A 27,996-nucleotide genomic window follows, 5' to 3' on the forward strand; every position below is an offset into this window, starting at 1 on the left:
TTCCAGACCCGCCCACTTTCTCTCCAGGCTCTACCCCTGACAGATCTTGGCCATAGCACCAATAAGCCACCTCCTCCTCAGGCAGCAGGAGAGACATCTTAACAAAACATCATCTCCTTCTGCCACGGCCCAGCTGTGAGGTTTTGCAGCTCTAATCACAAGGCTGGTCCTACGGCAGCGGGAAATGTTGTCTTATTAATGCATCTGCTGAAGATGGAGGGGGAAGCAGCTCAGCAGAAGATCTTCACTCCCCAGCAAGGGTGCGGGAAATGAGCCACGAAAGCGGGAGTCTCTCCCACAGATTGAGGGAGACCGTGCGGGTCTGATCTCAAGGAGCTCCCTTGCTGAAGCTCTTCCTGAGTCACAGCCAACCCTCACTGTGAAAGAAGAAAAGAAAAATGTTCTCCCCTTGCTTGAGCACAGTACCTTGAGAGGCCTTTCGTAAAGAGGAAACAATTTGAAAAGTGATCTTTATTCTGTAAATTAATATGCAATTCCAAGCCAAACAAGGTTGAGAACGTGACTCTGGAAATGTTCCCTGCATGATCACTAGAATTTAAAGCTGTGGATTAATGTTTACAAGTCTCGACCTAGTACATCAGCCAGACCTCACTTGAGTTGCTGAAGAAGGCCCAACCAGAGGGGAAACAGCTAGCAACTGCTACTACTATTAACTTTTCATTTCTATAGTGCTATTGTATGTATGCAGCTCTGTACAAAACATGTATGATTCAATCCCTTGCTCGACAGAGCTTACAATCTATTCAAGGCAGACAAACAGGACAAATAAGGGATGAGGGAGTTAAATTTATTATGGGGATGATTAAATGGTACAGATAAAAATCATAGAGCTTCCTTTTAGTGAAAAGACATTGTCTCAAAACCAGCAACTTAAAAATGCTAAAATTGAAATAAAATGCAGTGATTCGTCCAGTCATGTGAAATGAGGAGAGTCAGACTCAGACTTCCTGATGTCGATGGAAGCCATTTTGTTTAGCGGAACAGGATGTCTACTCCCAACACCCACAGCAAGGAATGCCTTATTTTGAAGTAAATGCATAGGTGTGTGTGTGTTGGGGGAGGGAGGATGGGTGAGAGGACACTACAGGATCTTTGTCAGAAAGAAACACAGGAGAGCAGTAAGACCTGCAAGCAAGGAGAACCTGATGACCCCCACTCCCGAGTTGCAGAAGTCTTCCTCACAGCAGACGGTGGAGGTGGTATAGGTGACACCCACCCAGGATGTAGTGTCATTTACACCGCACCTGCTACGTTCCACACAGTTCCTTTTAGTGATGAGATGTGCCGAGCCTGGTGGAAGAAGAATTTTAAAAGAGTTAGTCTCCCCTTGGTGGTGTTGTAGACTTTTTTTGAAGTGTTACTGCAGAGTTACAGTGGCTTCAGAAGCTCGGGATGCGGTGCCTTTTTTTTTTTTTTTAATATCTAACTGAAGAACTATAAACTGTTCTCTTAGCTACAGGTGACCTCAGTGGTCATGGGAACAAACCAGAAACATATTAGAAGCTGTACACAGCAGTTCCCAAATAAAAGCCAAGATGGAGGAAAGCCAAGTGTGATAGCTCTTAATGAGATTATTATTATTAGCATTTGTATAGCGCTACCAGATGCACGCAGCGCTGAACACCTGACACAGAGAGACAGTCCCTGCTCAATAGAGCTTACAATCTAAAAATATCTAGATGGGAGAAGGGAAGGCCATGCAGCGAGGAAGTAGAGGTTATGCTACTCACCAGCTTTCCCTTTAATGGTTGCGCAGACCTCACCAGTGTTACATGTCACTGTGCTCTGGATACACGGGATGTCCCCCAAGGTGAAGTCGCATTTTATGCACCTTTTCACTTGTCCTTCTCCTGCAAGAGACAGAAACATGGTGGAGAATCAGATTAGGTCACTGGGAAAGCCCCTCCCCACCAAAAAAAATTCTAGAACATTCCTCGGTCCTGTGCTCTGTAACCGAGTCAGAATCCAAGAGTTACTCAGGGGCCCTTATACTAAGTTGCGTAGGCACGTAGGCGTGTCCTAGGTGCGTCAATTGTGAACTACCGCTCGACTACCGCATGGCCTGCGCAGTAATTGCATTTTTTATGCGTGTCCATTAAGAGGGTGGTAATCGGCGTTGTATGCGCGTGGACCATTACTGCCCGGTTAACGCGTGAGACTTTACTGCTAGGTCAATGGCTGGCGGTAAGGTCTCAGGCCCAAAGTGGGCGCGTGTCAATTTTTATTTTGCCGCAAGTCCATTTTCGGCTCCCCCCCAAAGGGCCTTTTTTGTAGGTGTGCTGAAAAATGGACCTGCGTGCTTCCAATACACATGCCTACACAAGCTCAGGCCATTTTTTGACGCACCTTAGTAAAAGGATCCCTTAGTCTCTTCCTGCGGTTACAGGCAGCAAGCTGACAGGGGCCACCAAGGGCACCACATACTGTTTTAAACTGGCAGTGGTCAGCTTTATGTCCAGATATTCAAGGCCAGGCAATGTCCAGGCACTGGCACTGGATCTCCGGGCAGATGTGACTGGATAAAACCAGGGCTTTTTTTGAGGGGGTACTTGGGGGTACTGAGTACCGGTACCTTTTCCATTGTCTACTAAAATTGACCCACGGACCCCAAATTTTAATGAAAGAGCTCAGGCTCTACACATCACTTCTGGCTATTGTGGGGTGGGTCCTTCAGTGATCACTCCACCCTTGATGGGTGGCCTAGCATTTGAGTACCGGCACCTTTTTTGCTAGAAAAAATGCACTGGATAGAACTTATGCATGCAGTTAAGTGCAATGTTCATTACTTAACTAAATTGTTTATTGTGTATTACTTTTACTATATCTCTCTTGTGAGGCAAATCAGAATGGTTTACAATCACTAAGGGGGCATTTTACTAAGGTGCGCTGAAAAATGGCCTGGAGACTAGTGTGGACATGTGTTTTGGATGCACACAGAATCATTTTTCAGCGCACCAAAAATGGACGTGCGGCAAAATGAAAATTGACACACATCCATTTTAGGTCTGAGACCTCACTGCCAGCCACTGACTTAGCGGTAAGGTCTCACGCACTAACTGGGCGGTAATCGTCCACACGCATACTATGACAATTACCACCTATGCGCTGGAAAATAAAATATATTTTCCGGTGCGTGTAGTGGACGCGCGTAAAAAATGAAATTACTGCACAGGCCATGCGGGAGCCGGGCGGTAGTTCAAAATCGACACACGTTGGACGCACATCGGCGCTTATGCGGTGTGTGGGGCTGCCCGATTACCGGACGGTAGTTCCAATTTCACACACGTTGTATGCGCGTAGGTGCTTACGCACCTTAAGGGCCCCTAAATAACTAAACGGGGAGGGGACACTGAATATCATCACTGGATGAGATGCAATGAGAGCAACGCAGCAAGCAAGACATAGACAAATGAAAGTAATAATCTTAAACAGATGTGGGGAAAGCAAGAGAAAAATAATATGCCATTAACTGAGTTTTGAATTTTGAAAAAGAGGTTTCCATCCTGAGGTAGAGGGAAAGATTATTCCAGAGGGTTAGCTTAGCAGGGTTTAAAAAAGGTTTGGATGGTTTCTTAAAGGAAAAGTCCATAGACCATTGTTAAAATGGACTTGGGGAAAATCCACTGCTTATTTCTAGAATAGGCAACATAAAATGTATTGTACTATTTTGGGGATCTTGCCAGGTACTTGTGACCTGAATTGGCCACTGTTAGAAACAGGATGCTGAGCTTGGTGGACCTTCGATCTGTCCCAGTATGGCAATATTTATGTACTTATGTACACTGAAGCACGAAGTTCTGTTAGTCTCTAGAAACACCTGTCATAAAGAAGGGATAAATAGAAGATGTTGTGTCACCCGAAGAACCCTATTAGTTGAGTAAGGAGTAAGATAGGCAGGCCAAAAAAGAGAGACAGTGCCCCAGTGTCCCCCAGCTTGAGCAGTTAGGTTTCTATAATCCTTGACCCTCCCTGGGATACACAATGCCGTTTTCTTAACAATATTGAAATATTTTCTATCTAGCAGGCTGCCAAAAATTTGTCATTGTAGTTGCAGACAGAACATTCTGGCGCCTGCTCTAGAAAATAGAGGTGTCGGAGTGGATCAGTCCGATCCGGATCCAATAGGATTCAAATTTGAGTTTTTGTAGGGAAATGTAAAACCTAAGGATTTGGGAGGAGATATGTATGCCGTCTAATTCCAGAGGTTTCCTTCATTTGAAAAAGGCTCACCTCCTGTACATTAACGCCACTGAGGGATTTAAACGTCTCAATCATATCCCCTTCCTTCCTTCTTTCCTTCCCTAGAGGGTCCAGCAAAGAAGTCTTTCCTCTCCCAGGAGACAGGGCCGTCGAGAGACTGAACATAGCCCAGGGCAGGGCTGCTGCCACCAGGTTCGGAGCAGGGCCACTGCCCTCCCCCTCGATCGCTGCCACTGCCGCCCCCTATCGCTGCTGCCCCCCCCCATCGCTGCTGCTGCTGCTGCCCCCGCAACATGATTGAAATACCTTGGTTGGCGGGGATCCTGAGGCCCCACCAGTAGAAGATGTCCTCCTCCAGCGCTGACTGCCTGCCCCTGAGGCTGCTTTTCCTCTCAGGACATGCTCAGTTTCAAAACTGAGCATGCGCTCCTGAGAGGAAAAGCAGCCGCTCAGCAATGGGCAGAAAAGCAGCGCTGGAGGAAGTTCCAGGTCCTCCTCAGCCTCCGGGGGGGGGGGGGACCGGCACCGGAGTTCTCTCTCTCGGGGGGGGGACCGGCGCCGGAGTTCTCTCTCTCCTGCTCCTGTTGGGACGTGATCACTCAGGTCCCATCACAAGCAGGAGAGAGAGAGAGACCCCGGCGCCAGGCCCTCCCCCCCTTGCAGGGGCGTATCTGGACTCCGGCGGTAGGGGGGGCCAGAGCCAGAGAGAGGGGGCACATTTTAGCGCGCCCCCCCCCGCCGCCGCCGCCGCCGCCGCCCCCACCGCCACCAATGACTTAGTCTCTCCACCCCCCTCCCGCCGCCAACCCTCCCCCGCTGCCGTTCTTACTTTTGCTGGCGGGGGACCCCAACCCCCGCCAGCCGAGGTCTGCTTCCACCTGCCGCTGCCTTCAAAACTTCTTCTTCAGCCGGCGGGGGACCCCAAACCCCGCCAGCCGCCCCGCGCTGTTTAAAATTCATCTTCGGCCTCCGTGGCCGTGCTGCTGGGATAGGCGGCGCTGTTGAAATCCACTTCGGAGTCTGACGTCGTTGTACGTTGTACGTGCTGCGACGTCAGACTCCGAAGTGGATTTCAACAGCGCCGCCTATCCCAGCAGCACGGCCACGGAGGCCGAAGATGAATTTTAAACAGCGCGGGGCGGCTGGCGGGGGTTTGGGGTCCCCCGCCGGCTGAAGAAGAAGTTTTGAAGGCAGCGGCAGGTGGAAGCAGACCTCGGCTGGCGGGGGTTGGGGTCCCCCGCCAGCAAAAGTAAGAACGGCAGCGGGGGAGGGTTGATGGCGGTAGGGGGGTCCAGGGCAAAATCTGCGGGGGCCCAGGCCCCTGAGGCCCCACGCAGATACGCCCCTGCCCCCTTGGAGGCCCGGGCCCGGGGAATTTTGCCCCCCCCCCCTCCTGTCTCGGCGGCCCTGCCAGGAGATTTGCCATTTCTTCCCTAGAGGAATTCAGCAAGGAAGTCTTTCCTCTCCCAGAGGGAATTCAGAGGTGAATAACCCCACCCTGGGGCCCACCGCAGCCTTTGCTCCCTGCTCAAGGGACTAAAAGAGAAGGAGAAATGGTAATATAGGGGCTGCCAGTGAAGCCTTAAGGAAGAGAATAAAGTATTCCCATTTTGCAGTTAACTTTTCAGAGGTCAGTCTGATCCACAGCTGTCCCTCTGAGGCACAGAGTGCCCTAAGGCAGAAAACATGTCCCCTGAGAGACTGGATTTAAACCTTAGTCAGAGATGAGCAGAGGTTGAAACTGCAGACAACTGAAAATCCTATTGGGGAAGGGATATAAGGCTGAAAGCAGTGGAATCGGTAAATGCCTACTTCCTAAAAACGACAACAGATATTTTACCCACTCAGCTGCTTATCCTTATTATCCTGCTCACAAGACAAGCTTAAAGCACTTTTAACACCAGCACCGGGATAAGAACACAATTAACCCTGGTACCACCCAAAGGGGGAGAGAAAGAGAGAGAGAGAGAAGACATTGAACAGTACATCATTATAACCACCTGAAAGACACTTTGTTACATTATTTTAAGGACTAAGATTATCTTCCCATCTTTATTGTTACTAGAGAAATGAAAGACCCTGGAGCTAGAAGTGCATGAAATTCCACCAAGAACACTTCTCAGTGTTTCTTTAATGAAATGCTATGACAAACATTGCAACCAATTTACATTAATCTTATGGACAATTTGTCTTTTGGTTTTCATTATTCTTTTACTGTACATACTTATTAAATATTGGTGTGCCCGTGAAAGGGACTTTTATCTTAAAGCCCCCTTGGTCTCTGGTACTTTTGCTGTTTTTCTTGGGGAGCTCACCAACCGAGCGGAAACCCTTTTCTAGTCCGTATGCCTTAGGGTTAAGGAGACGGAGCATGTAACAAAGGTTGTGGCCACAGATACCATAAATATATTATGTACCTGCCTCTAGGGTGACTCACAGCCCTAATCTGTGAGGAGGCTGCAAGAGCAGTGATTCCCAAACTTTTTTCTAAAATATTTTTCATACACTGTGAAACCCCACTTCTTCCTCCCCTGGAACTACATGTAGGACCCTCCTAACTCTGAGCCTACTGTATCGTTTAGCAGGGGTGTAGCCAGACTTCACAGTGGGAGGGGGCCTGAGGTGTGGGGGGTACATTTTGGTCTGCCCCTCGCCGCCCTGCCGCTCCCCACCCACTGCCGCCGCAAATACCTTGGCTGGCAGGGGTCCCCAACTCCTGCCAGCTGAAGCCTTCATCCAACGCCGGTCTCCAGCGCCGCTGTGTTGCCTGCCCTGCTCTCTCTTCCCCAAGCTTCCTGCATGCTCCTTTTAGTGAAATCGAGCATGCTCACTTTCACTTAAAGGAGCATGCCAGACATGAGGGGAAGGAAGAGACGGGCAGGCAATTTAGCGGCACCGGAGACCGGCACTGGACGAAGGCTTTAGCTAGTGGGGGTTGGGGACCCCCAACAGCAAAACTAGTGGCCCAGAGGAAATTTGCGTGGGCTCAGGCCCCTGTAGCCCCATGTAGCTACACCACTGGTCTAAAGGGGGCAGGAGCGATCCTCAGTTGCTCCTGCTTATACTGGTTGCTGGGACCTCTTGTGGCAGTCTAGCGGTACTGCTGCTTGAGGTTCCAGCAGCCATTTTGAGATTGGAGCTGGCATGGGGGCAGGAGCAGTCTGCCGTGCTCCTACCCATATTGGCTGTGGTTTCAAAAATAGCTGCCGGGACCTCTCATGGCAGTCTTGTGATACAGTAAACTAACATCATGCAAATTACTGCAGAGTTTAAAAACTTGCACAGACAGAAAAATGTTCACAAAAGCTGTGGTAGCCTGCATCTGGTTTATGCTCTGTCCTGGAGTCAAATTTCAGTTGGTTCAACATCTGTTCAATGAACGTATTGAAGTCAGACCTCAGGGTTAATTTGTGACTACAGTAATTAGCTCTACAGGAAGGGGTAGAGGATGGAATTTGTCTTTGATATACCACCTTTCTGTGAGGTTTTTTTGTATGTTTGTTTGTTTGAAGTGTGAATTAAGGTACTTCATGTTGAATTTCAGTGAATATTTATTACATATATCTCTCTATATCTATCTATCTATAACTATATCTATCCATATCAATATCTCTATCTCTCTATGGCCTCCTTTGACAAAGCAGTGTTACTAATTAGCATGAGCTGAAGCCCATGGGAACTGAATGGGTTTCTTTGCATTCAGTACTGTCTCTTTGTAAAAGTTCCCCCATCTCTCTCTTTTATTTATTTAGATTTTATACCTGAGACAGTGGAGGGTTAAGTGACTCGTCCAAGATCAAAAGAAGCAGTATGGATTTCAGTGGTGTTCCTTGGTCGGCTGCCAGCCGGGGTTGATTGCCACTGTGCACCCCCCCCCCCCGGGTGCAGCGTCCCCCCCCCCCCGGTGCTTCGCCTCCAAGCTCCCCCCCTCGGGTGCAGCACGACATCCACCAGGTGCAGCGTATGTCCCCATGGTGCTTCACCTCCAAGCTCCCCCCTCCTTCAGGTGCAGCACAACATTCACTGGGTGAGCATCCCCCCCCCCCCCCCCGGTGCATCGCCTCCAAGCTTCCCCTCCTCGGGTGCAGCATGACATCCACTGGGTGTAGTTCCCCCCCCCCCCCCCCCCAGTGCATAGTCTCCAAGCTTCCCCTCCTGGGTGCATTCTTCTTACCTCCTAGGGTGCTGGGAGCAGCCGTGCAGCTGTTGGCTCTGCCGGTTCCCTGCTCCCTCTGCCCCGGAACCGGAAGTAACATCAGAGGGAGCAGGGAACTGGCGGAGCTGACAGCCGCACAGCTGCTCCCTGCACTCCTCCTGCAGTGTGCACTCGGGGGGGGGGGGGACGGACTGCCCCCTCCGCCCCGCCCTCGGTACGCTGCTGAGTGATTTGGGGCTGTAACCACTAGGCTGCACCTCCACTCATAGATATAGAGATATAGAGAGAGATATAGGGGTCCTTTCAGAAATCTATATCTCTCTATAGGGCCCTTTTACTAAGGTGCATAGACACATCTGCGCTTCCAATGCGCATCAATTTGGAACTACCGCCAGGCTACCATGTGCCCCAGGCGGTGATTCAATTTTTTTACACGCGTCCGATACACACATAAGTACATAAGTATTGCCATACTGGGAAAGACCAAAGGTCCATCAAGCCCAGCATCCTGTTTCCAACAGTGGCCAATCCAGGTCACAATATACCTGGCAAGATCCCCAAAAAGTACAAAACATTTTAAGCTGCTTATCCCAGAAATAGTCTCAGGCCCAAAACGGACGCGTGCCAATTTTTATTTTGCTGCACGTCCATTTTTGGCCAAAAAAAGAGAGGCCTTTTTTGCAGGCGATCCAATACACGCGCCTACAACAGCGCAGTCCATTTCTTGGCGCACCTTAGTGGGCACTTGCCCAGAGTGGAGGAGTAGCCTAAGAACCTACAGAACTGGGTTCGATTCCCACTACAGTTCCTTGTGACTCTGGGCAAGTCACTTAACCCTCCATCATCCCAAGCACTAAGGGGTTCTTGTACTAAGGTGTGCTGAAAAATGGCCTGCACTGGTGTAGATACGTGTATCGGACGCGCGCAGGTCCATTTTTCAGCGCACCTGCAAAACAGGCCTTTTGTTTTGGGGGGGGGGGGCGAAAATGGACGTCGCAGCAAAATAAAAATTGGTGCGCATTCATTTTGGGCCTGAGACCTTACCGCCACCCATTGACTTAGCGGTAAGGTCTCACGCCTTAACCGAGTGGTAATCACCAGCGGGCTTACACTGCAGATTACCGCCCGGTTAGCGACCTGTGCCAGAACTTTTATGGTGCGCGTACTGGACACATGTAAAACATGAAATTACCACCCAGGCCACGTGGTAGCCGGGTGGTAGTTCTGAACTGGCGCTCGTTGGACGTGCATAGGCGCCTACGCAGCTTAGTAAAAGGCCCCCGGCCTAAATAAGTACCTGAATATAATATGTAAATTGCTTTGATTGTAACCACAGCAAGGCAGTATATCAAGTCCCATATCTATATATATATTGTGATAAGGAAGAGGCTATCCTACCCTGGTTAGGCCCCTAGAGGGCGCTGTTCCCCTAAAATGTCCAGGGAGAAGGGCTGGGTGAGTCACTAAAGGGAGCCAGTAAGGAGATGTATAGATGGAGGTCGCTAGGACCGGGGAGAGTCCTGGGGGTGGAAGCAGGTGCAGCAGGTTATGGGCTGGGTCCTGTTTGGCCATTAACCACTTAATACCCCACCTGAGTTGTGAGGGAGAGAGGAGAGCTAGCCGCTGCAGAAGAGAGCTGGTAGCTGAAGCAGGAAGATCCCCATGGAAAGTACTGGCTGAGCCCTATGGCCTGGTGGTGAACTGTGTGTTACAAAGAAGGACTGAGTTAATACGGCTGGGGTAAGAAGGCCCTAGAGCCCTGATGGCAAACCTATGACACGCGTGTCAGTACTGACACGCGTAGCCATTTTCGGTGACACGCGGCCGCATGTGGCCGCATACAGAGAAGCAGCAGCGTTCCCCGGGGCGGATCGCCGATGCGCCCCCCCCCCCCCAGGTGCAGCGCGACCTCCCCCCCCCCGGTGAAATCACCCCCCCCCGGTGCATGTTTACCCGCTGGGGGGGTGCCGTGTGCGCTCCTATTGGCTCCCTCCGAGTCCTCCGCTTGTTCCCTCCATGCTGCTCCCTCTGCCCCGGCTCCTGCACGGCCGTTAGGGGATCTTTGACCTCACTTCCGGCCGGCGGAGCAGAGAGCAGCGGAATGCCGTGGGGGACGCATCTCTGGGGGCCCTGTGATCGCCATTACCACATAACCACAGCAACCATCATGCAATCTACTGTTCTGGGGTGTCGTGGATTTCTAATTGACCATCATTACTGAGATAGGTGAGGGGGAGGCTGGGAGAGGCGAGGGCATGTGCTATGGGTGCCGTTTCCCGCCATTAGAAATAGCGGCAGCCATCTTAATTTACATAAGGTGGTCAGTTAGGCTAGTTAACCCCTAATTGCCTGCAGGGCTAACAGGCTATCTATAATTCTATCTTCTGTCACTGCCCCCCTGATGGAGAACCCAAAAAATAAAAAACCAAGGTTAAGTAAAGGAAGTGGTAGTAGCAGTAGCCGACCCTTTCAAGAGACATGGACCGAGATGTATGGCATTATAGAAAAAAATGGCAGATCATTTTGCGTTCTATGTACTGAAACGGTAGTAAGCAGAACGTGGAATATAAATAGACATTTTGAAACTAATCATTCCCAGCTCTTGAAAAAAAGTGAGGATGAAAGGAAGGAATACATTTCAAGGCAGCTACACTTTTATAAGAGCCAATCTAATTCCATCCTTAAATTTGTAAAAGGTTCTACAAATTTAACATCTGCAAGTTTGAGCATTGCTCACTCCATAGCTCAGCATGGAAAAGCACTCAGTGAGGGAGAATTTATTAAAGAAACTCTCCTAAGATGTACACCAGTTCTATTTCACGATATGCAGAATAAAGATGCAATTATTAAGAGAATATCTGAGTTACCACTCAGTAGAAATATCAATTGAAGATTTAGCCAATGAAATTCAGCAACAAAAAAGTCACTAATAGGCAGATTAGTTAAAGAATTCCCCCTCCCCCTCACTTATCTTAGTTCACGGCACCCCACACAAGTTAAATAATATCAAGACCAACAAAAGAAACCGACTGACAGATGAACAAAGAAGTCACTAAGCAGGTAAGTTAAATAATTAGTTTTTGGTTTATTAAATACAGTTATATATTACAATTATACATTTTTGTTATTTAAACTATAAATATCGCGAAATTATGTTTTTTTTTCTCGAAGTGACACACCACCCGAGTTATGCTCGGTTTTTTTGGCGAATTTTGACACACCAAGCTCAAAAGGTTGCCCATCACTGCCCTAGAGTATCAAGTATAAGAACTGTGTGCTACAAGGAAGGACTGTGTGTCCAGGACTGAGTTAGTACTGAGCCCAGATGCCTGTGTGGGAGGGCTCACGGGGAAGAAATCTGTTGGGTATTGAACTGTGCAAGAAGAAATGTTTAAGCTTTAAGATTGCACTGAGTAGGAAGAAATGGTTAAGCTGGAAGAACTGTTTAAGCTTGTGAAAGTGTTTTAAGCTAAAAAGAAGTGTGCCCCAGAGGCTGGAATAAAGATTTGTATGAGAAAAATCCTGTTGATGAGACCTGACTATGTTTGCCTTTTTGAGAACCAGGTCACCCCGAGTAGAAAGGGGTAGTAGACTAATTTGCATAAAATCTGCATACTGAGAACCAGCTCACCCTGAGTGAAAGAGGGACCTGGGATCCTGAGGTGGGAGCTTCATCTTCACAATATATGATTTATAACTTTCTATATCTATATATTTAATGGATGTTAAGAAATTTTATCCAACCTTCATGTCAGACTCAAAGTTTTGTTGGGTCAATAGCGCAAATCTTTTTCATCACTGGAGAAGCTCTGAGTGCACTGGCCTAAGCTCATAATTCTGTTCTTTTTGTATTCAACAGGGATTTTCTTCCTGCTCTCCTAACTTTAAATTCTGACCGTAGCTGCCTTAGGCACTCTGCATTTTCTTCTAATACTGCCACTCTGTGGGTCAGCTAAAGTTTCTGGCACTATTTCTAAAGAAGAACATAAGTTTAGCGTTAGGAAGGCTGATTATGGCATCCTTTTTATTCCTTGTCTCATTTCTCGCCTTTAAGACTTCTCTGTTTGTGGTTCAACTTGGTATGTGCATTTTCCTACGTTGTGGTTCTCTGTTCAGCTGCTGCTGTGATTTTACTGACGTTACAGTTCAAAGCTTTTCCTTATTTCATATGCAACCCTTGTTTGCTCAGTGAGCATCAGTGTGTTGGTGGGGGGCAGTTGACAGAGCAATCCACTTACTCAGCACTCTCCTTGCATCCAATAAGTCAGTCCAGAAGCAGCAGTTCTGAACCAACATGGGTTACTTTTTTATTTATTTGGATTTTGCTCACACCTTTTTCTGTAGTAGTTCAAGGTCAGGGCCGGTCTTAGCAAGTGATGGGGCCCTATCCTAGCCCCGCCCCCACCCTAGCTCCCGGGCCATCCCTTCCGAGCTCCAAGGCCCCCCACCCAGCTCCAAGGCCTCCCTCCCTCCCTGCCAGCTCCAAGCTGTGGCGTAGCCACGGGTGGGCCTGGGTGGGCCAGGGCCTACCCACTTAGGGTTCAGGCCCACCTAATAGTAGCACATGTTTAGTGGTAGCTGGTGGGGATCCCAAGCTCCACCAGCTGAAGACTTCCCTCTGATGGTAACGAAAAAAGCTACTCTCCACAATACCAATACCTGCTCATGCTCAGTTTTCAGCGTATTCCTGCTGCACTGCCAAGGTGCAAAGAAGCATTTTTCCACCAGCTGAGATATTTTTGGGGTGGGGGGGGAAGAACACTTGGTGCCCACCCACTTCTTGCCTAGGCCCACCCAAAATCTGTTGTCTGGCTACACCCCTGGCTCCAAGGCCCCCCTGCTTCCCACCCAGCTCCAAGGCCTCCCTGCTTCCCACCCAGCTTCAAGGCCCCCCTGCCTCCCAACTCCAAGGCCTGCCCCCCCCCCCGAATTTTAAAAGTTTACCTCGTCGACGTCAGGTTACAGCGGCCGGCAGGTAGCAGCAGCAGTGAAAAGCGTGCGAGCTGCTCGGTGCTTCGGGACTCGGGCCTCGCCCCGAGGGCGGGACTAGAGCTGAGAGAAGGAAAGGAAGGCTCCCGAGTCCCGAAGCGCTGAGCAGCTCGCACGCTTTTCACTGCTGCTGCTACCTGCCGGCCGCTGTAACCCAACGCCGACGAGGTAAACTTTTAAAAGTCAGAGGGAGGGGGAATTGGAGCTCGGGCGGTCGGGGTGAGTTCAAGTGCATCGCGCGAGGCCCTATGCAGTTGCTTTGGTCACCTTGCCCTAAGACCGGCCCTGTTCAAGGTGAGTTACATTCAGGTACACTGGTTATTTTCCTGTCCCAGGAGGGCTCATAATCTAAGTTTGTACCTGAGGCAATGGAGGGTTAAGTGACTTGCCCAAGATCATAAGGAGCAGAACTGGGATTTAAACCGGCCACCTCTGGATTGCAAGACCAGTGCTCTAACCACTAGGCCACTCCTCTACTAGTACCAACATTCCATGTAGAATCTCAAATAGTACCAACATTCCAAGTAGAATCTCAAATATATATATATATATATATATATATATATATATATATATATATATATATATATATATATATTTGTTACAGTTGTATCCCACATTTTCCCATTTAGATTTTGCTCACACCTTTTTCAGTAGTAGCTAAAGGTGAGTTACATTCAGGCACACTGGGTATTTCTCTGTCCCAGGAGGGCTCACAATCTAAGTTTGTATCTGAGGCAATGGAGGGTTAAGTGACTTGCCCAAGATCACAAGGAGCAGCATCAGAATCCTTAGACTTCACTGATATGGCAAAAAGGAGAAATTCTTTAGAGCTTCTATTTATGTTAACTGTATATCCCAGGTATTAGTAGCAAAAATCTTAGTTACCCTTACAGTCTCTTGTATACTCCTGAGCAGATATTTAAACTTTCAGTTACAGGATTTTCCCTTGGCCCGCATCAAGCCCCCTGTTACTTCAGCTTCCCAGCTTCCGGCCTATCTGAGGCTGACCCTATAATGACAAAGCTCATAGACCTCCTGGTCAAATGAATTCAGATGTTGCTGAAATCAATAAGTGGCCAATCGTTTAGTATCGCTGTCTATTCTGGATGACCTGCCCATCTGTACTGGACTCCTAGGCAACTCACCCCTTTGCCAGACCCAAAGGAGGATGGGAAATACCTGCAATAATTCTGGTTTTCAACCTAAGGATCTCCAGTTGCTGAACCATTCCAAACTAACCCAATCCAACCCATATGTGGGTGGGATGCTGGTCACTTGATAAGAAAAAAAGCCCAGCTCAAGCCAAGTTAGTTTTAATAGAGGCTGTGCTGGCACTCCAGGCTCTGTTCTAAATTTACTTGCGTTACATCGCGTTGCACCATGATCCTTCTTTTCTTCCAGTCGGCTGCAGACCTTTGCAGTGGTGAAAATTCAAACGCAGGTGGGTAGAGAATCTTAGGTTCTGCCTGCTTTCTGACAGACAGACGAGTTTGATCTTTTTCTTATCTCATAAGAACATAAGAGTAGCCATACTGGGTCAGACGAATGGTCCATCTAGCCCAGTATCCTGTTTTCCAAACAGTGGCCAATCCAGGTCACAAGTACCTGGCAGAAACCCAAATCGTGGCAACATCCAGAACCCCAAAGAGTAACAAGATTCCGGAATCCCCAAGAATAGCAAGATTCCATGAAGAATCTCAAGAGTAGCAACATTCCATGCTACCAATCCCAGGTCAAGCAGTTGCTTCCCCATGTCTGTCTCAATAGCAGACTATGGACTTTTCCTCCAGGAATTTGTCCAAATCTTTTTTAAACCCAGATACACTAACCGCTGTTACCACATCCTCCGGTAAAGAGTTCCAGAGCTTAACTATTCATTGAGTGAAAAAATATTTCCTCCTATTTGTTTTAAAAGTATTTTCATGTAACTTTCTCGAGTGTCCCCTTGTCTTTGTACTTTTGGAACGAGTAAAAAATTGATTTACTTCTACTCGTTCTGCACCCCTCAGGATTTTGTAGATGGTAGACCTCAATCATATCTCCCCTCATCTGTCTCTTTTCCAAGCTGAAGAGCCCTTCCTTACTAAAAGGAAGATTTCTGGCTACTACAGCTTTTGAACCTAAAAGACAAGAACTGGGAACCAGGCTACAAACCCTAGAAAGCTGCTGGACTGCTTCAGGTGATCACTGGATTGGGGAATCAGTCCACCACATTACCCCCCCCCCCCCCCCCCCCCCCCCGAAAAGGTGGTGAATTCATGGAACGGCCTCCAGGTGGAGACAGATTGCATCCAAGAAGGCTTGGGGAGGGAAAGGGAAATGGGACTTGATATACCACCTTTCTGAGGTTTTTGCAACTACATTCAAAGCGGTTTACATATATTCAGGTACTTATTTTGTACCAGGGGCAATGGAGGGTTAAGTGACTTGCCCAGAGTCACAAGGAGCTGCAGTGGGAATTGAGCCCAGTTCCCCAGGATCAAAGTCCACTGCACTAACTACTAGGCTACTCCTCCACTCCACGTGGGATAAGTATATAGGATCTCTAAGGGAGAGGAAGGGGTAGTAAATGGTATGAATGGGCAGACTGGATAAGCCATATGGTCTTTATCTACCTTCATTTTTCTCTGTTTCCATGGGGTTTTTTTTTCTATGCTTATGTTTATTAATTGCATAATATGCCACCTAATGAGTGGACACACAAAGCGGTTTAAGAAAATAAGATACCTTTTTTTATTGGACATAACTTAATACATTTCTTGATTAGCTTTCAAAGGTTGCCCTTCTTCGTCAGATCGGCTACCACACCTCTCTACAAAGCGGTTTAAAACTAAAATCACTTAATAGGACAGGAAAGAAGAAGAGACAGGAAGAAACAAAAATAAAACATAACCTTAGAAACATATACACATAGTAAACCAGTCTAGTTCTATCAAAAGCCTTTCGAGTACAATGGTTCCGAAGGAAGAGTTACAGGCAGGCATTCCACTGGGTCGGGGCAATATAGAAAAAGCAGGTTGATGGATGGACTCTAGACTAGGAAGATTCCCCAGATTTGCCAAGGTCAAGACTTCTTCTTAAGGATACGTTTCATTACATGGTTGCTCTGCAATATGAATATGGGGCTCATTTTCGAAAGAGAAAAATGTCCAAAAAGTATCATAAAAGCACCATCTGGACGGTTTTTTTTTCTCAAAATGTCCAAATCAGTATTTTTGGAACCTATTTTGCAGATGTTTATCTATGCATTTCGTCTGCAATACATCCAAATCACAAGAGGGCATGTCAGGGGCATTTCCAAGGCGGGCTTAGAGCGTGCCTAACATGCGGACGTTTTACAGCCATAATGGAACAAATTGAAAACATCTAGTGTGAAAACGTCAATGTTTTGGTCTAGATTGTTTCTCTAACGAATAAGACACAAAAAGATGACCTAAATGACCAGATGACCACTGGAGGGATTCAGGGATGACCCCCTCCCCTTACTCCCCCAGTGGTAACTGACCCCCTCCCATGCCCCAAAAATGTGAATAAAAATGTCAGCCTCAGATGTCCCTCATAGGGACGACTTCCCTATGAGAAAAGGCTAAAGCGGCTAGGGTTCTTTAGCTTGGAGAAAAGGCGGCTGAGGGGAGATATGATAGAGGCCTATAAAATAATGAGTGGAGTTGAATGGGTAGACGGGAAGCATATGTTTACTCTTTCCAAAAATACTAGTTCTAGGGGGCATGTGATGAAGCTACAATGTAGTAAATTTAAAACGAATCAGAGAAAATCTTTCTTCACTCAAAGTGTAATTAAACTCTGGAATTTGTTGCCAGAGAATGTGGTAAAGGTGGTTAGCTTAGCGGAGTTTAAAAAAGGTTTGGATGGCTTCCTAACGGAAAAGTCTACAGACCATTATTAAATGGACTCGGGGAAAATCCACTATTTCTGGGTTAAGCAGTATAAAATGTTTTGTACTTTTTGTGACCTGGATTGGCCACTGTTGGAAACAGGATGCTGGGCCTGATGGACCTTTGGTCTTTCCCAGTATGGCAATACTTATGTACTTATATAGGTCCATTAGAGCAGCAAGCAGATCCCCAGCAGCAGCCTACATTTTAAAGATTTGGAAATGAATTTCCTGCCTGGGGGTAGAGGAGTGTGGTAGTCTACTCTTAAGGGGGTAGCCATCCCTCAGCACAGATTCCTGTTTCCACTCTCCCCTCAGCTGGCTTGTGGAGTTTGCTGTAAGCCCAGCTGCGAATTGTTCACCAACCCAGTTACTCATAACTCTGTGGGTTTTGGATGGAAGATTCCATACCAGCCACACCCAGGCACGGCTCCTTTGCTAAATCAGCTTAAAAATAGGCACATACAAGACCCTTTGCAAACCAGTGACTCATTGCTCATGATACCTGGTTCCTTATAAGGTGTCTGCAAGCCAAGCAGAGAAAAATGATAACACATGACAGAGATGCCAAGCTACCCAGTTCCAGGCTGCAGACTTCATGGGCAGTCCAGATTTTGAACTTGTATCCCAAAACAATGTGGGATTTATAGCTGATTCTGCCCACTGAAATCAGTGCTGCAAGTCTATAATACACCAGGATGAGGTGGTCAGAAATCCAGGATTATCCCCAAATCTCCAGTCTGGAACTAGGTAACTTGGCATTTCTGATACGATAGAAGGAAGAATTATACATTTGAAGGCGGACTGACAGTGATCTGGGTCCCTGGGCAGTAAGCTCATTAGGCTCCCCCAGCTGCTGCCCACTGCCCCCCCCCACCGCGTGCTGCTGCCCCCCTCCTACACACAACACCCCTACCGCTGCAGCTGCCGTCCCCCCCCCAGCCTACCTTGAAAGGCCTGGTGGTCTAGTAGCTTCTTTGGGGGCAGGAGAGAACCCCATTCTTTCCTGCCCTCTATTGCTATTGTGCCTGGTGCCACCGTGTTTTCAAAATGGGTACCAAGACTTCCCGCGGTAGTCTCACGGGTCTTGACAGTCTCGCAAGATTGCTGCAGGGAGTCTCGGCAGCCATTTTAAAAATATGGCAGTGCCGGGCAGAATAGCGGCAGCAGGCAGGAAAGAGAGTAGTTCTTTCCTGTCCCTGCAGAGGCCACTAGACCACCAGGGCCCTTCAAGGTGGGGAGCATCTTCTGAGGCTCGTGAGGGGGGGGAGAGCCTCTGGGCCCTCGGGCACTGCCCGGTTATCCATATGGTCAGTCTGTCCTTGCTCTCATGCTTATTGATCGTGGATATCCAGAAAAGCAGACTGGCTGGGTGTGTCTCCAGGACTGGTTGCAGATTCACTGTGATCAGGTGATTCAAGCCTCAAAAACATTGTTCATTGTTTCCCAACCCTTTCCTGGAGGCACATCTAGCCCAGACCGATTTCAGCCTGCCTACTCTTGTGCTGTGAGGTGGAACAATCTGCCTCAGTCAAATTGACATGTTAATAATCTTTTAATTTTCCGCAGAGTTGTCAAGACTTTTCTGCTTAATTAAATAGATGCTAGACTTTTTTTTAACTGTTTGGTAGGATTTGTTTAATGTATATATTTTTGTTTGTTTTATGATTGTATATGTATTTTTGTAACCTGTTCTGGGCATTATCAGTGGAGCAAGCTAAATACATGAATGAATAAATAAATACATATGCATGAAAGAGATTTGCTGAGATGCCAAGTTACCCACACTGCTTTGGGATGTAAGTTCAAAACCAGGAATGGCCAAAGATCTACAGCCTGGAACTGAGTAACTTGGTAGCTCTGGGTTTGTAGAAACAGATCTGGAAGGGAGACAGCCAAGAGTAGTGCATAAAAATGTTTTCTTCACTCACAGACCCAACATGTTGCGTAGTCCAGCTCTTTGGTGCCAATGTTTTTTCAGATGTGTTTTATGTACACCATGATAGTAATGAATTTCACTGTTACGCCAGGATGAAAAGACATTCTTACAAATATAGCTGGACTACACAGCGTTTATATGGAGATTTAATTCAATTTGTATATAAGGACCCCAGACACAGGCCCACTGTTCCCTCTAAGCTGAGCGGGAGTCCTCCAACTGCATTGCTACCAGTAGGGGGCGATGTTTCAATATAGTCACTAGGGACAGGCAGGTTCTCTGGAGCTTGCCTGTCCCTCACTATTGAAAATGTGCTAGTGAAACAGCATCCCCCCACTGGCAGGACTGTAGGTGGAGGACTCCCGCTCAGCTTAGAAGGAACAGTGGCAGGCCGCAGGCACATGCCTGTGCTGGGTCTGTGAGGGAATAAACACATTAATATAATGGAGCATGTAATTTCCTTTGGCCATCTCTGTTCCTGCTCTGTTTCTTTGCGATCTCCGGGGTGTGTTTGTTCATCTGTTTCAGAGATTTGTATACAATGAAGGGTTTATAGTCAGCTGGTCAGTTTTGCTGACCTCTGCTGGTGTTGTGCCCGGAAATTCAATGCCGGGGGGCCCTGTTTGTGCCTCCAGGAGAGGGTTGGGAAGCACTGGTCTAAGGCACCAGACTTAAGAGCACCCGTTTCCTCGTGTTGGGTAGCCTGGTCTCCCACTTCCAAGACGGCCCTTTTGACTGGAAGGAGTGGAGGAGTGACCTAGTGGTTAGCGTGGTGGACTTTGGTCCTGGGGAACTGGGTTCGATTCCCACTGCAGGCACAGGCAGCTCCTTGTGACTCTGGGCAAGTCACTTAACCCTCCATTGCCCCAGGTACAAATAAGTACCTGTATACAATATGTAAGCCGCATTGAACCTGCTATGAGTGGGAAAGCGCGGGGTACAAATGTAACAAAAAAAAAAAAAAGAAGAGCCAAGCAGTTAAAGCAGCAGAGTGAGAACCAGGGAGGGCAGAGTTCAAATACTACTGATACACCTTGCAACGTCTACCTGGTTATCTCCTGCTCATAGGCAAACCCGGACAAACAGGCAGGCTGGCAAAATGTGCCCGGTTGCCCGGCCATGTCCTCAAAAAGAGGACATGTCCAGCTAAAACCAGATGTATGTAACTCTATGTATTGGGATTTATTAACCGCCTTCACCCAAGGCGGTGTACAGTACGTACGGTTTAACACCAAACTTATAATTTTATTAACAGCATAACAACAGTAAAACGTACAAGTATAAACATAAATATGATGAACGAGGAAAACTGGAAAACAGGAACCTAAAACCTAATAATAGGACTACCGTGAAACAGGATCAAAAATATACACGTTTAACAGCACCAAAATTCACATTTTTGGCAGTCTTTTCTGACGCCTTAGAATATTGTTAACCACAGTGATCTGCTTGTTCAGATATTGCGGTATATCAAGAAATCTCAATGAACGAACAAGAACATGTCCAGCAAGACATAACTGGATACTGCCACCGAAAACTGGGGAGACCACTGTGGCAGGTATCTGGCTAGTGCTGGGTTGTCTAGGGGCACAATCGTGGCAGTGATGATCCCCAGAGCTCTCTCCGATTAACACAGGACAGCTTGCTGGCGGCAGCCAGTGTTTTTAAAAAAATGCTGTCCCTGGTTGAATATTAGGCCCCTAAAGAATAAGCCCTCTGGGGAGAGGGAAATCCCTACTGCATTTGAATGTAACTCCTCTTAAGCTATTCATAAAAATGAGCAGAGCTAAATCCAAAATCCCTTATTCTTTCTCTTCTGATTTCTACATCTTCCTCGAAGGAGATTTTTAAAAAAAAATTTGCATGTAATAAATTTCTTACAAATAAACCCTTGAAATATAAAAGCACAATAGAGAAATACAAAAATAAAGAAAACGGAGTCCCTGCTGTTCTGGAAGCTCTTTCCATTTAGCTAAAGTGCTTGTCCTTAGGAGTTGACAGGATGCGAAGATCCCCATCAGGGCTTTGCTTCCATTCATATAACCCCCCCCCCCCCCAAACCTAAACATAGTAACATAATAAATGACAGCAGATAAAGACCTTTACGGTCCACGTCCATCAAGGTAAACTTATTTTACAAGGTATGTGATATTTTATATGTATACCCGAGCTCAATTTGTCCTTGCCATTCTCAGGGCATAGACCGTAGACGTCTGCCCAGCACTGTTCTGTTACTAAAAGTTCTGAAGATTCTGGAATTCCAAGGAGTTACAAGATTCTGGAATCCCAATTAGTAGCAACATTCCATGTAGAATCCCAAAGAGTAACTTAGTAACATAGTAAATGATGGCAGATAACGACCTGTACGGTCCATCCAGTCTGCCCAACAAGATAAACTCATTTTACATGGTATGTGATACTTTATACCCAAGTTTGATTTGTCCTTGCCATTCTCAGGGCACAGACCATAGAAGTCTGCCCAGCACTCTTCTTGTACTAAAAGTTCTGAAGCTAATATCAAAGCCCCTTAAAATTTACACTCCAGCTCATCCTTATCTATTCAGCCACGATCAGGGCGTAGACCATAGAAGTCTGCCCAGCACCGGTTTTGCTTCACAATTACAGGCTTTGCCACCCAATCTCCGCTAAGATTCTGTGGAACCATTCCTTCTAAACAGGATTCCTTTGTGTTTATCCCAGGCATGTTTGAATTCCATTACCGTTTTCATCTCCACCACCTCTCGCGGGGGGGCAATCCATGTATCTACCACCCTTTCCGTGAAAAAATAAAAAAGCCAGTGTACCCCCTTTGCCAAAAACCAAGCAAGGAGAAACAGAACAAAAAATGACCAGAGAAGTACCAACCAAGGGACATAGGGGAAGAGGGAGGGGGGAGGGAGGGAGGGAGGACAAGGGATATAGGTTTGGAAAAAGGGTATATGAGTCAGTTATTTGGTTGAATGTTAAAGCTGTTTTAAAAAAACTGCAATACCTATGGTTGTAACAAGTTTGAGAAGTGAATATGTTGTGCTTCTGTATTGTATGGGAAAACCACAAAATAAACAGTAAAAAAAAAGAAAAAGACATACATTCCATAGAGATCTATAAAATCCTGAAAAAGGTGGGAGCAAAAATCCAATAAATAAGTAAATAAACATCAAGACTCGACACAGTCCTGGGTTTTGGCTGTCCATTTCACTGTTTAATTAGGCTTCATCAGTGCTCGAATCACATCACCGTGCTCTGATCCAAGCCAAATTTCAAGCATGGCGCTTACTTGGATCAGAGCACAGCGATGTCATTTGAGCACTTAGGGCCCTTTTACTAAGCCACATAAGAGTCTACGCACGCTCAACTCACGCCAAGATTGAGTTACTGCACAGCTACCGCATGGCCCTTGCGGTAATTTCATTTTTGGCGCGCGCCCGCTACTGCCCAGTTACTGTGTGAGACTTTACCACCAGGTCAATGGCTGGCGGTAAGGTCTCAGACCCAAAATGGATGCGCGGCAATTTTGATTTTGCCGCACGTCCGTTTTCGTCAAAATTTTTAAAAAGGGCTTTTTTACAGGCACGCTGAAAAACGGATTGGCGCAAGCCCAAAACCTGCGCCTACACTACCGCAAACCATTTTTCAGCGCACCTTATTAAAAGGATCCCTTAGCCCCCTGATGAAGCTTGGTCAAATAGTGAAATGGAGAGCCCCGTTGGGCACAAGAATTAAGCTAAGTTCTTTTTTTTTGTTTGAAGTTACAATATTCTATGAATAACTGGAAAAATAATGTTTCATGAAATTTGAATTACAAAGTTAGAAGGCAGTTGGAGAAGACAGAGTCCACAATATATATGTATAAAATTTAAAAAATTATAATTTGGAAGGGGTTTTTAGACCCATGAGAAGACAGCTGGCACTAAGATGTTTTACTTGCTGCCAAGGTGGGACGTTTGAGGTCTTTTTCCTCCATTATTGATGACAGAGGAATTTGAATATCATACTGAATATGGTTTAGGATAACAGATATACAAATACAGTGAAATTTTCAGTTTATAAATTTGTCACATACACCTAATTTTTGCTGAAATTGTGTCTAGAAATCAGTTTGAAAATACAGCACAGCCAACTGATGAGCAGATTCTCAGTAGTGCCCCCTGCAGGTATCACACTGTTACAGCTGGAAAGAGAACTTAGGGTAGATTTATATAGACTTGGGTGTGGCTATAAACATTGAAGGATCCATAATCCAAAGTCTTGAAGATAAATATGTTTTTAAAAAAGTAAGAAAACTACAGAAGAAGACTAATAGTGCCTAGATTAGAATTAGGAACAGGGCAAGCAGATAGTTTTGAAACTAACTTTAATACAAGCAGCTGTCTAGGGTACTGCTTTAGAATGATGACATATAAAAGAGAGTTAATTAATTGGCGATATTCTGGAGCAAAGAAAAATCTGAAAACAGTTTTTCATACTCTTTAAATCCAAAGCCCATGTTGTGGTGTATGAGGATCACCTCCAGACCCCTCAAATGTCTGCAGTTGTGATTCATTCCTTCAGGAACCAACTCCAACCACAAAATTACAGAATACAAATATTTAAATAAGATTTAAAGAAAAATAAGATATCTCTCCAGAGAGAAACATACGATCTTACAGTCCTCAGAAAGGACAGACCCATCTTCCAGATTAAGAAGGTATTTTTTTTTTTTTTGGAGGGGGGAGATGTTTTTTTTCCATTTAACATAAAGCTGCTGATACTTGCTTTGGGGAACAAGAGAGCAAGAGAGATTTTAGAAACATATTTTTTGGATTTCTTACCAAAATGGATGCACAGGAGAGTGACCAGAATCAATAGAAGAAGCTTGTTCATGGTTTTTCTTTCAGCTGATCTCTTCCCAAACAGAAAAAGCTTAAAGTCCCCAAATTGGACAATCCAGTACTTTCCAGCTGTGCTTTCAGCTCCTCAATGCCTCTTAATCCAAAGGATGCTTTGAGGTCTTCTGTAAAATAACCTCAGCCCTTCCCTCAAACCTTACACAGCAATTACCTCTGATCCTGGGAGGCTTGTCTGTTCTCTACTGGCTTTCTAAAGAGCCTTCCAAAATCAGCTCCACCTTGTTTTGGAGAAAATCATGAGGGTGGGTGTTGGGCGAACTGGCAGCAAACCCTGACTGTTTTCAGCAGGAAAATGCATGTCACTGTGACTAATCCTGGAAAATATTTTTTACCTAGCAAACCCCCCCCCCCCCCAAAACCCACAACTTCTAGGGCCAAAATATATTGCTTTAACCCATCGCTTCTGTGGCTTCTACCAAATGTTCAACTTGTAACATGCATTTGTTTCCAGTCTTCAGTTTAAGATTGACAGGGGCACAGGGACACTTTCTGCCCTGGGGTTAGAGGGGAAGGGATGGGTGGTAATCAGGGCTGAGGGTTTATAAAAGCAAACACATCTCAGACTGATGGCATGTATTTAGGAGTGGGGGTTAAATGAGGAGTAAAGTAATAAAGTCATTAGTGATTGTAATATTGGATTTTTTTACGCTGTAAAGAGATGACGACAGATAAAGACCCGTATGGTCCATCCAGTCTGCCCAACAAGATAAACACATAGAGTAAGATATGATGCGACACAACATATGCATGCTTGATCTTAATTTATCCTTGTTATTTTCAGGGCACAGGCCGTAGAAGTCTGCTTAGCTTTTGGCCTTGTTATCCAACTACTGAAGTTGTCATCGAAGCCCCTCTCCAGCCCACCCAAATCTGTCCAGCCATGATCAGGGCACAGAATGTAGGAGTTTACCCAGCACTGACCTTGTTCTCCAACTACAGAAGCTGAATCTGTCCAGCCATCAACCGGGCACAAACCCTCGAAGTCTGCCCCGGCACTGGCTTTGCTTCTTAATTACTGGTGTTGTCAGCTTGTTTGGTTCCATGGCTTCTATATAGAATTCCTTTGTGTTTGTTCCAAGCATTTTTGAATTCCGTTAGCATTTTCATCTCCATCATCTCCCGCGGGAGGGCGTTCCTACCACCCTCTCCATGAAAAAGTACTTCTTCACATTATTCCTCAGTCTGCCCCCCCTGCAATATATAAGTGCATAAATATTTATTTGTTATATTTGTATCCCCCATTTTCCCACTTATTTGCAGCCTCAATGTGGCTTACATAATACCGTAAAGGCGTTCGCCAAGTATGGTAGATAACAAATACAAATACATACTGGGACAGACCAAAGGTCCATCAAGCCCAGCATCCTGTTTCCAACAGTGGCCAAGCCAGGTCACAAATACTTGGCAAGATCCCAAAAAAGTACAAAACATTGTATGCTGCTTATCCCAGAAATAAGCAGTGGAGTTTCCCCAAGTCCATTTTAATAATGGTCTATGGACTTTTCCTTTAGGAAGCCATCCAAACCTTTTTTAAACCCCGCAAAGCTAACCGTCTTTACCACATTCTCTGGCAACAAATTCCAGAGTTGAATTACACGTTGAGTGAAGAAAAACTTTCTCCAATTTTGTTTTAAATTTACTATTCTGTAGTTTCATCGCATGCCCCCTAGTCCTAGTATTTTTGCAAAGAGCAAACAAACTATTCACGTCTACCCGTTCCACTCCACTCATTGTTTTATAGACATCTATCATATCTCCCCTCATCCGTCTTTTCTCCAAGCTGAAGAGCCCTAGCTGCTTTAGCCTTTCCTCATAGGGAAGTTGTCCCATCCCCTTTATCATTTTCGTTTCCCTTCTCTGTATCTTTTCTAATTCCACTATATCTTTTTTGAGATGCAGTGACCAGAATTGAACACAATATTTGAGGTGTGGTCATACCTGTACGTTCCTCACCTGGCTCCAGGCCTGCGTGGCCGATTCGCCGGCGAGCCGTGGTCCGGCTGAGTAGCCAGCCATTTTGGATGTGGTTTCTCCAGGAGAGGTCGGCCACCATCTTGGAGTTGAGTAGTTTCAGGAAGGAAGCCCATATTTGGGCGAAGGGCATCTCTGCTGATGGGGGCAGCCATCTTGGATCAGCTGCACATGCTTGAGCCTAATTCCTCCCCTACTTAAGGCACTGCCTCCACCCCTTCATTGCTTCGGCTTCTGCTGCATAGAAGTCGTGGTTCACATCCGTGTTCCTTGTCGGTTATCCAGATTCCAGTGTTTCCTGTGTTCCAGACCATGGCTTGTTTCCTGACCACGCGTTGTGTTGCTGCCTGCCTTTGACCTTGGACTGTGTTTTGACTATTCTCAGCTCTACTGTTTTCCTGGCTCTTGGACTGTGTCTGTTGGCTACCTGTCTGGTCGGTGGTCATGCAACCCTGCCAGTTCCGGACGTCCTGCCGGCCGCTCGAACCCAGGGGCTCAACTCCTGGGGATCAGTGGCTAAGTGCAGGTGAAGCTAGGGGTTGTCTGGCTGCCTGACTGAGTGTGGTGGCACTCCATCTTCGCCGTGCCCAGTCGGAGCACAAGGGCTCACATCCCCAGTCATAACAATACCATGGAGCAATACAAAGGCAATCTCAATTCATGTTCTTTAGTTCTATCACCTTCCAGTCTCTGTAAAAGCAGGGCCGTGCCAACACGGTAAGCGGGGTAAGCGCCTCAGGGGGGCGCCTGCTTTCAAGGGCGCCGCTGCGGTGCTGCCCCGCCATACCGCTCCCCTGCTCCGCCTCCCACCTACCTTTAAAAAACCTTTTTGCAGGCAGTGCCTCGCGTCTGCCCGTCTGCTTGTAAAACAAGTAAATCTCTTCTCCTCGCCATCGTCGTGCCTCACTGTGTCCCGCCCTCCTCTGAGGTAACTTCCTATTTCCGCGAGGGCAGGACACAGTGAGACCCGATGATGACGAGAAGAGATTTACTTGTTTTACAAGCAGCCGGGCCCGGGCAGCTGCCTGCAACTCGGCTTCACAAAATGTTTAGCAGCATATTTTAACAGACAATGAAAACAAAACACCTTGATGATTTCCCTGATCTGTAGGGGACATATTGAACCTTGACTGCACAATCAGGATCGATGATGCCTTGAAGGATCATGGAAAATATTTCTTAAGGATACAGGGAGAGGATTTCAGTTACAGCTACAAAATGCCAAGCTCAACAAAACCATTTGTGAATGTAACAGGTGAGTACTGTTAAGTATTTTACGACTTTGTATCTGTCTGTTTGACTTTCTAGAATGATCGACAGCATTTCGCTCAGATGAACCAGACAGACGTGATTCATGTTGCTAAAGTTGCAGTACAGTGTGGAGCATGTGGCTGGATTTCCCCGTACTTTCCCCTGGTACTGGCTCTTGTTTACTACAGGGGTAATAACTGCGGGAGGTCTGGACTGTGACAGTCTCTTCCTGTGTCGCTTGTTTAGATCTGTGGGAGCAGCCTGAGCTCTGTCCCTATGCAGAGCTGGTTGCAGGGACTCCTGTGAATATCACCTGCACAGCTCCAGGGAGGTGCTCAGGAACCCCTCCCAGAATCACCTGGACAGGAACTTTAAATACAGCTAATTCCACACTTATCACCCAATCTATGAACAGGGACAGGACAGTCACCCATGCATCCATGATCTCCTTCATCCCATCTGTAGGAGACCAGAACAAAACACTGACCTGTAAGGTGTATTACCCTGCGGTAGGACAATCCATTAACACAAGGCTCAGCTTAAATGTGCAGTGTAAGTAACTTTCCTGTTTAGCTACTCTAAAGAATCAGTCACACAGCAAAGTAGAAATGAGACACTGGGGGGGGGGGGGGGGGGGGGGGGAATTCAAGCAGCGATTTTGCTCAGATCTAGCGCAAAAATT

The 27,996-nt window shown here is 46.7% G+C and overlaps 2 protein-coding genes across 3 annotated transcripts in view; one reads left to right on the forward strand and one right to left on the reverse strand.

The window, feature by feature from the left end:
• Positions 1 to 792: 792 nt before the first annotated feature.
• The window catches only part of SPACA4 (sperm acrosome associated 4), a 101,188-nt gene continuing 73,984 nt past the window's right edge, over positions 793 to 27,996 (reverse strand). The window contains exons 1-3 of one of the 2 annotated variants that reach the window (XM_030197444.1): positions 24,015 to 24,246; positions 1,752 to 1,871; positions 793 to 1,311 (exon numbers count right to left, since the gene is read on the reverse strand). In XM_030197444.1, coding sequence (XP_030053304.1) covers positions 1,103 to 1,311; positions 1,752 to 1,871; positions 24,015 to 24,066 — 381 coding nt within the window. In that variant the 5' untranslated portion in view covers positions 24,067 to 24,246 and the 3' untranslated portion in view covers positions 793 to 1,102. Of the gene's footprint in view, positions 1,312 to 1,751; positions 1,872 to 24,014; positions 24,247 to 27,996 lie in introns of those variants that run through there. The other variant, XM_030197445.1, reaches the window with a different exon arrangement.
• LOC115466284 (sialic acid-binding Ig-like lectin 9) lies at positions 27,230 to 27,923 on the forward strand. The gene is made up of 2 exons (XM_030197446.1): positions 27,230 to 27,318; positions 27,561 to 27,923. Exons 1-2 carry the CDS (start codon positions 27,282 to 27,284, stop codon positions 27,872 to 27,874), a joined length of 351 nt encoding a protein of 116 aa, XP_030053306.1. The 5' UTR covers positions 27,230 to 27,281; the 3' UTR covers positions 27,875 to 27,923.

This window comes from Microcaecilia unicolor, chromosome 3 (assembly GCF_901765095.1).
Source record: "Microcaecilia unicolor chromosome 3, aMicUni1.1, whole genome shotgun sequence".
Taxonomy (NCBI): Eukaryota; Metazoa; Chordata; class Amphibia; order Gymnophiona; family Siphonopidae; genus Microcaecilia; species Microcaecilia unicolor.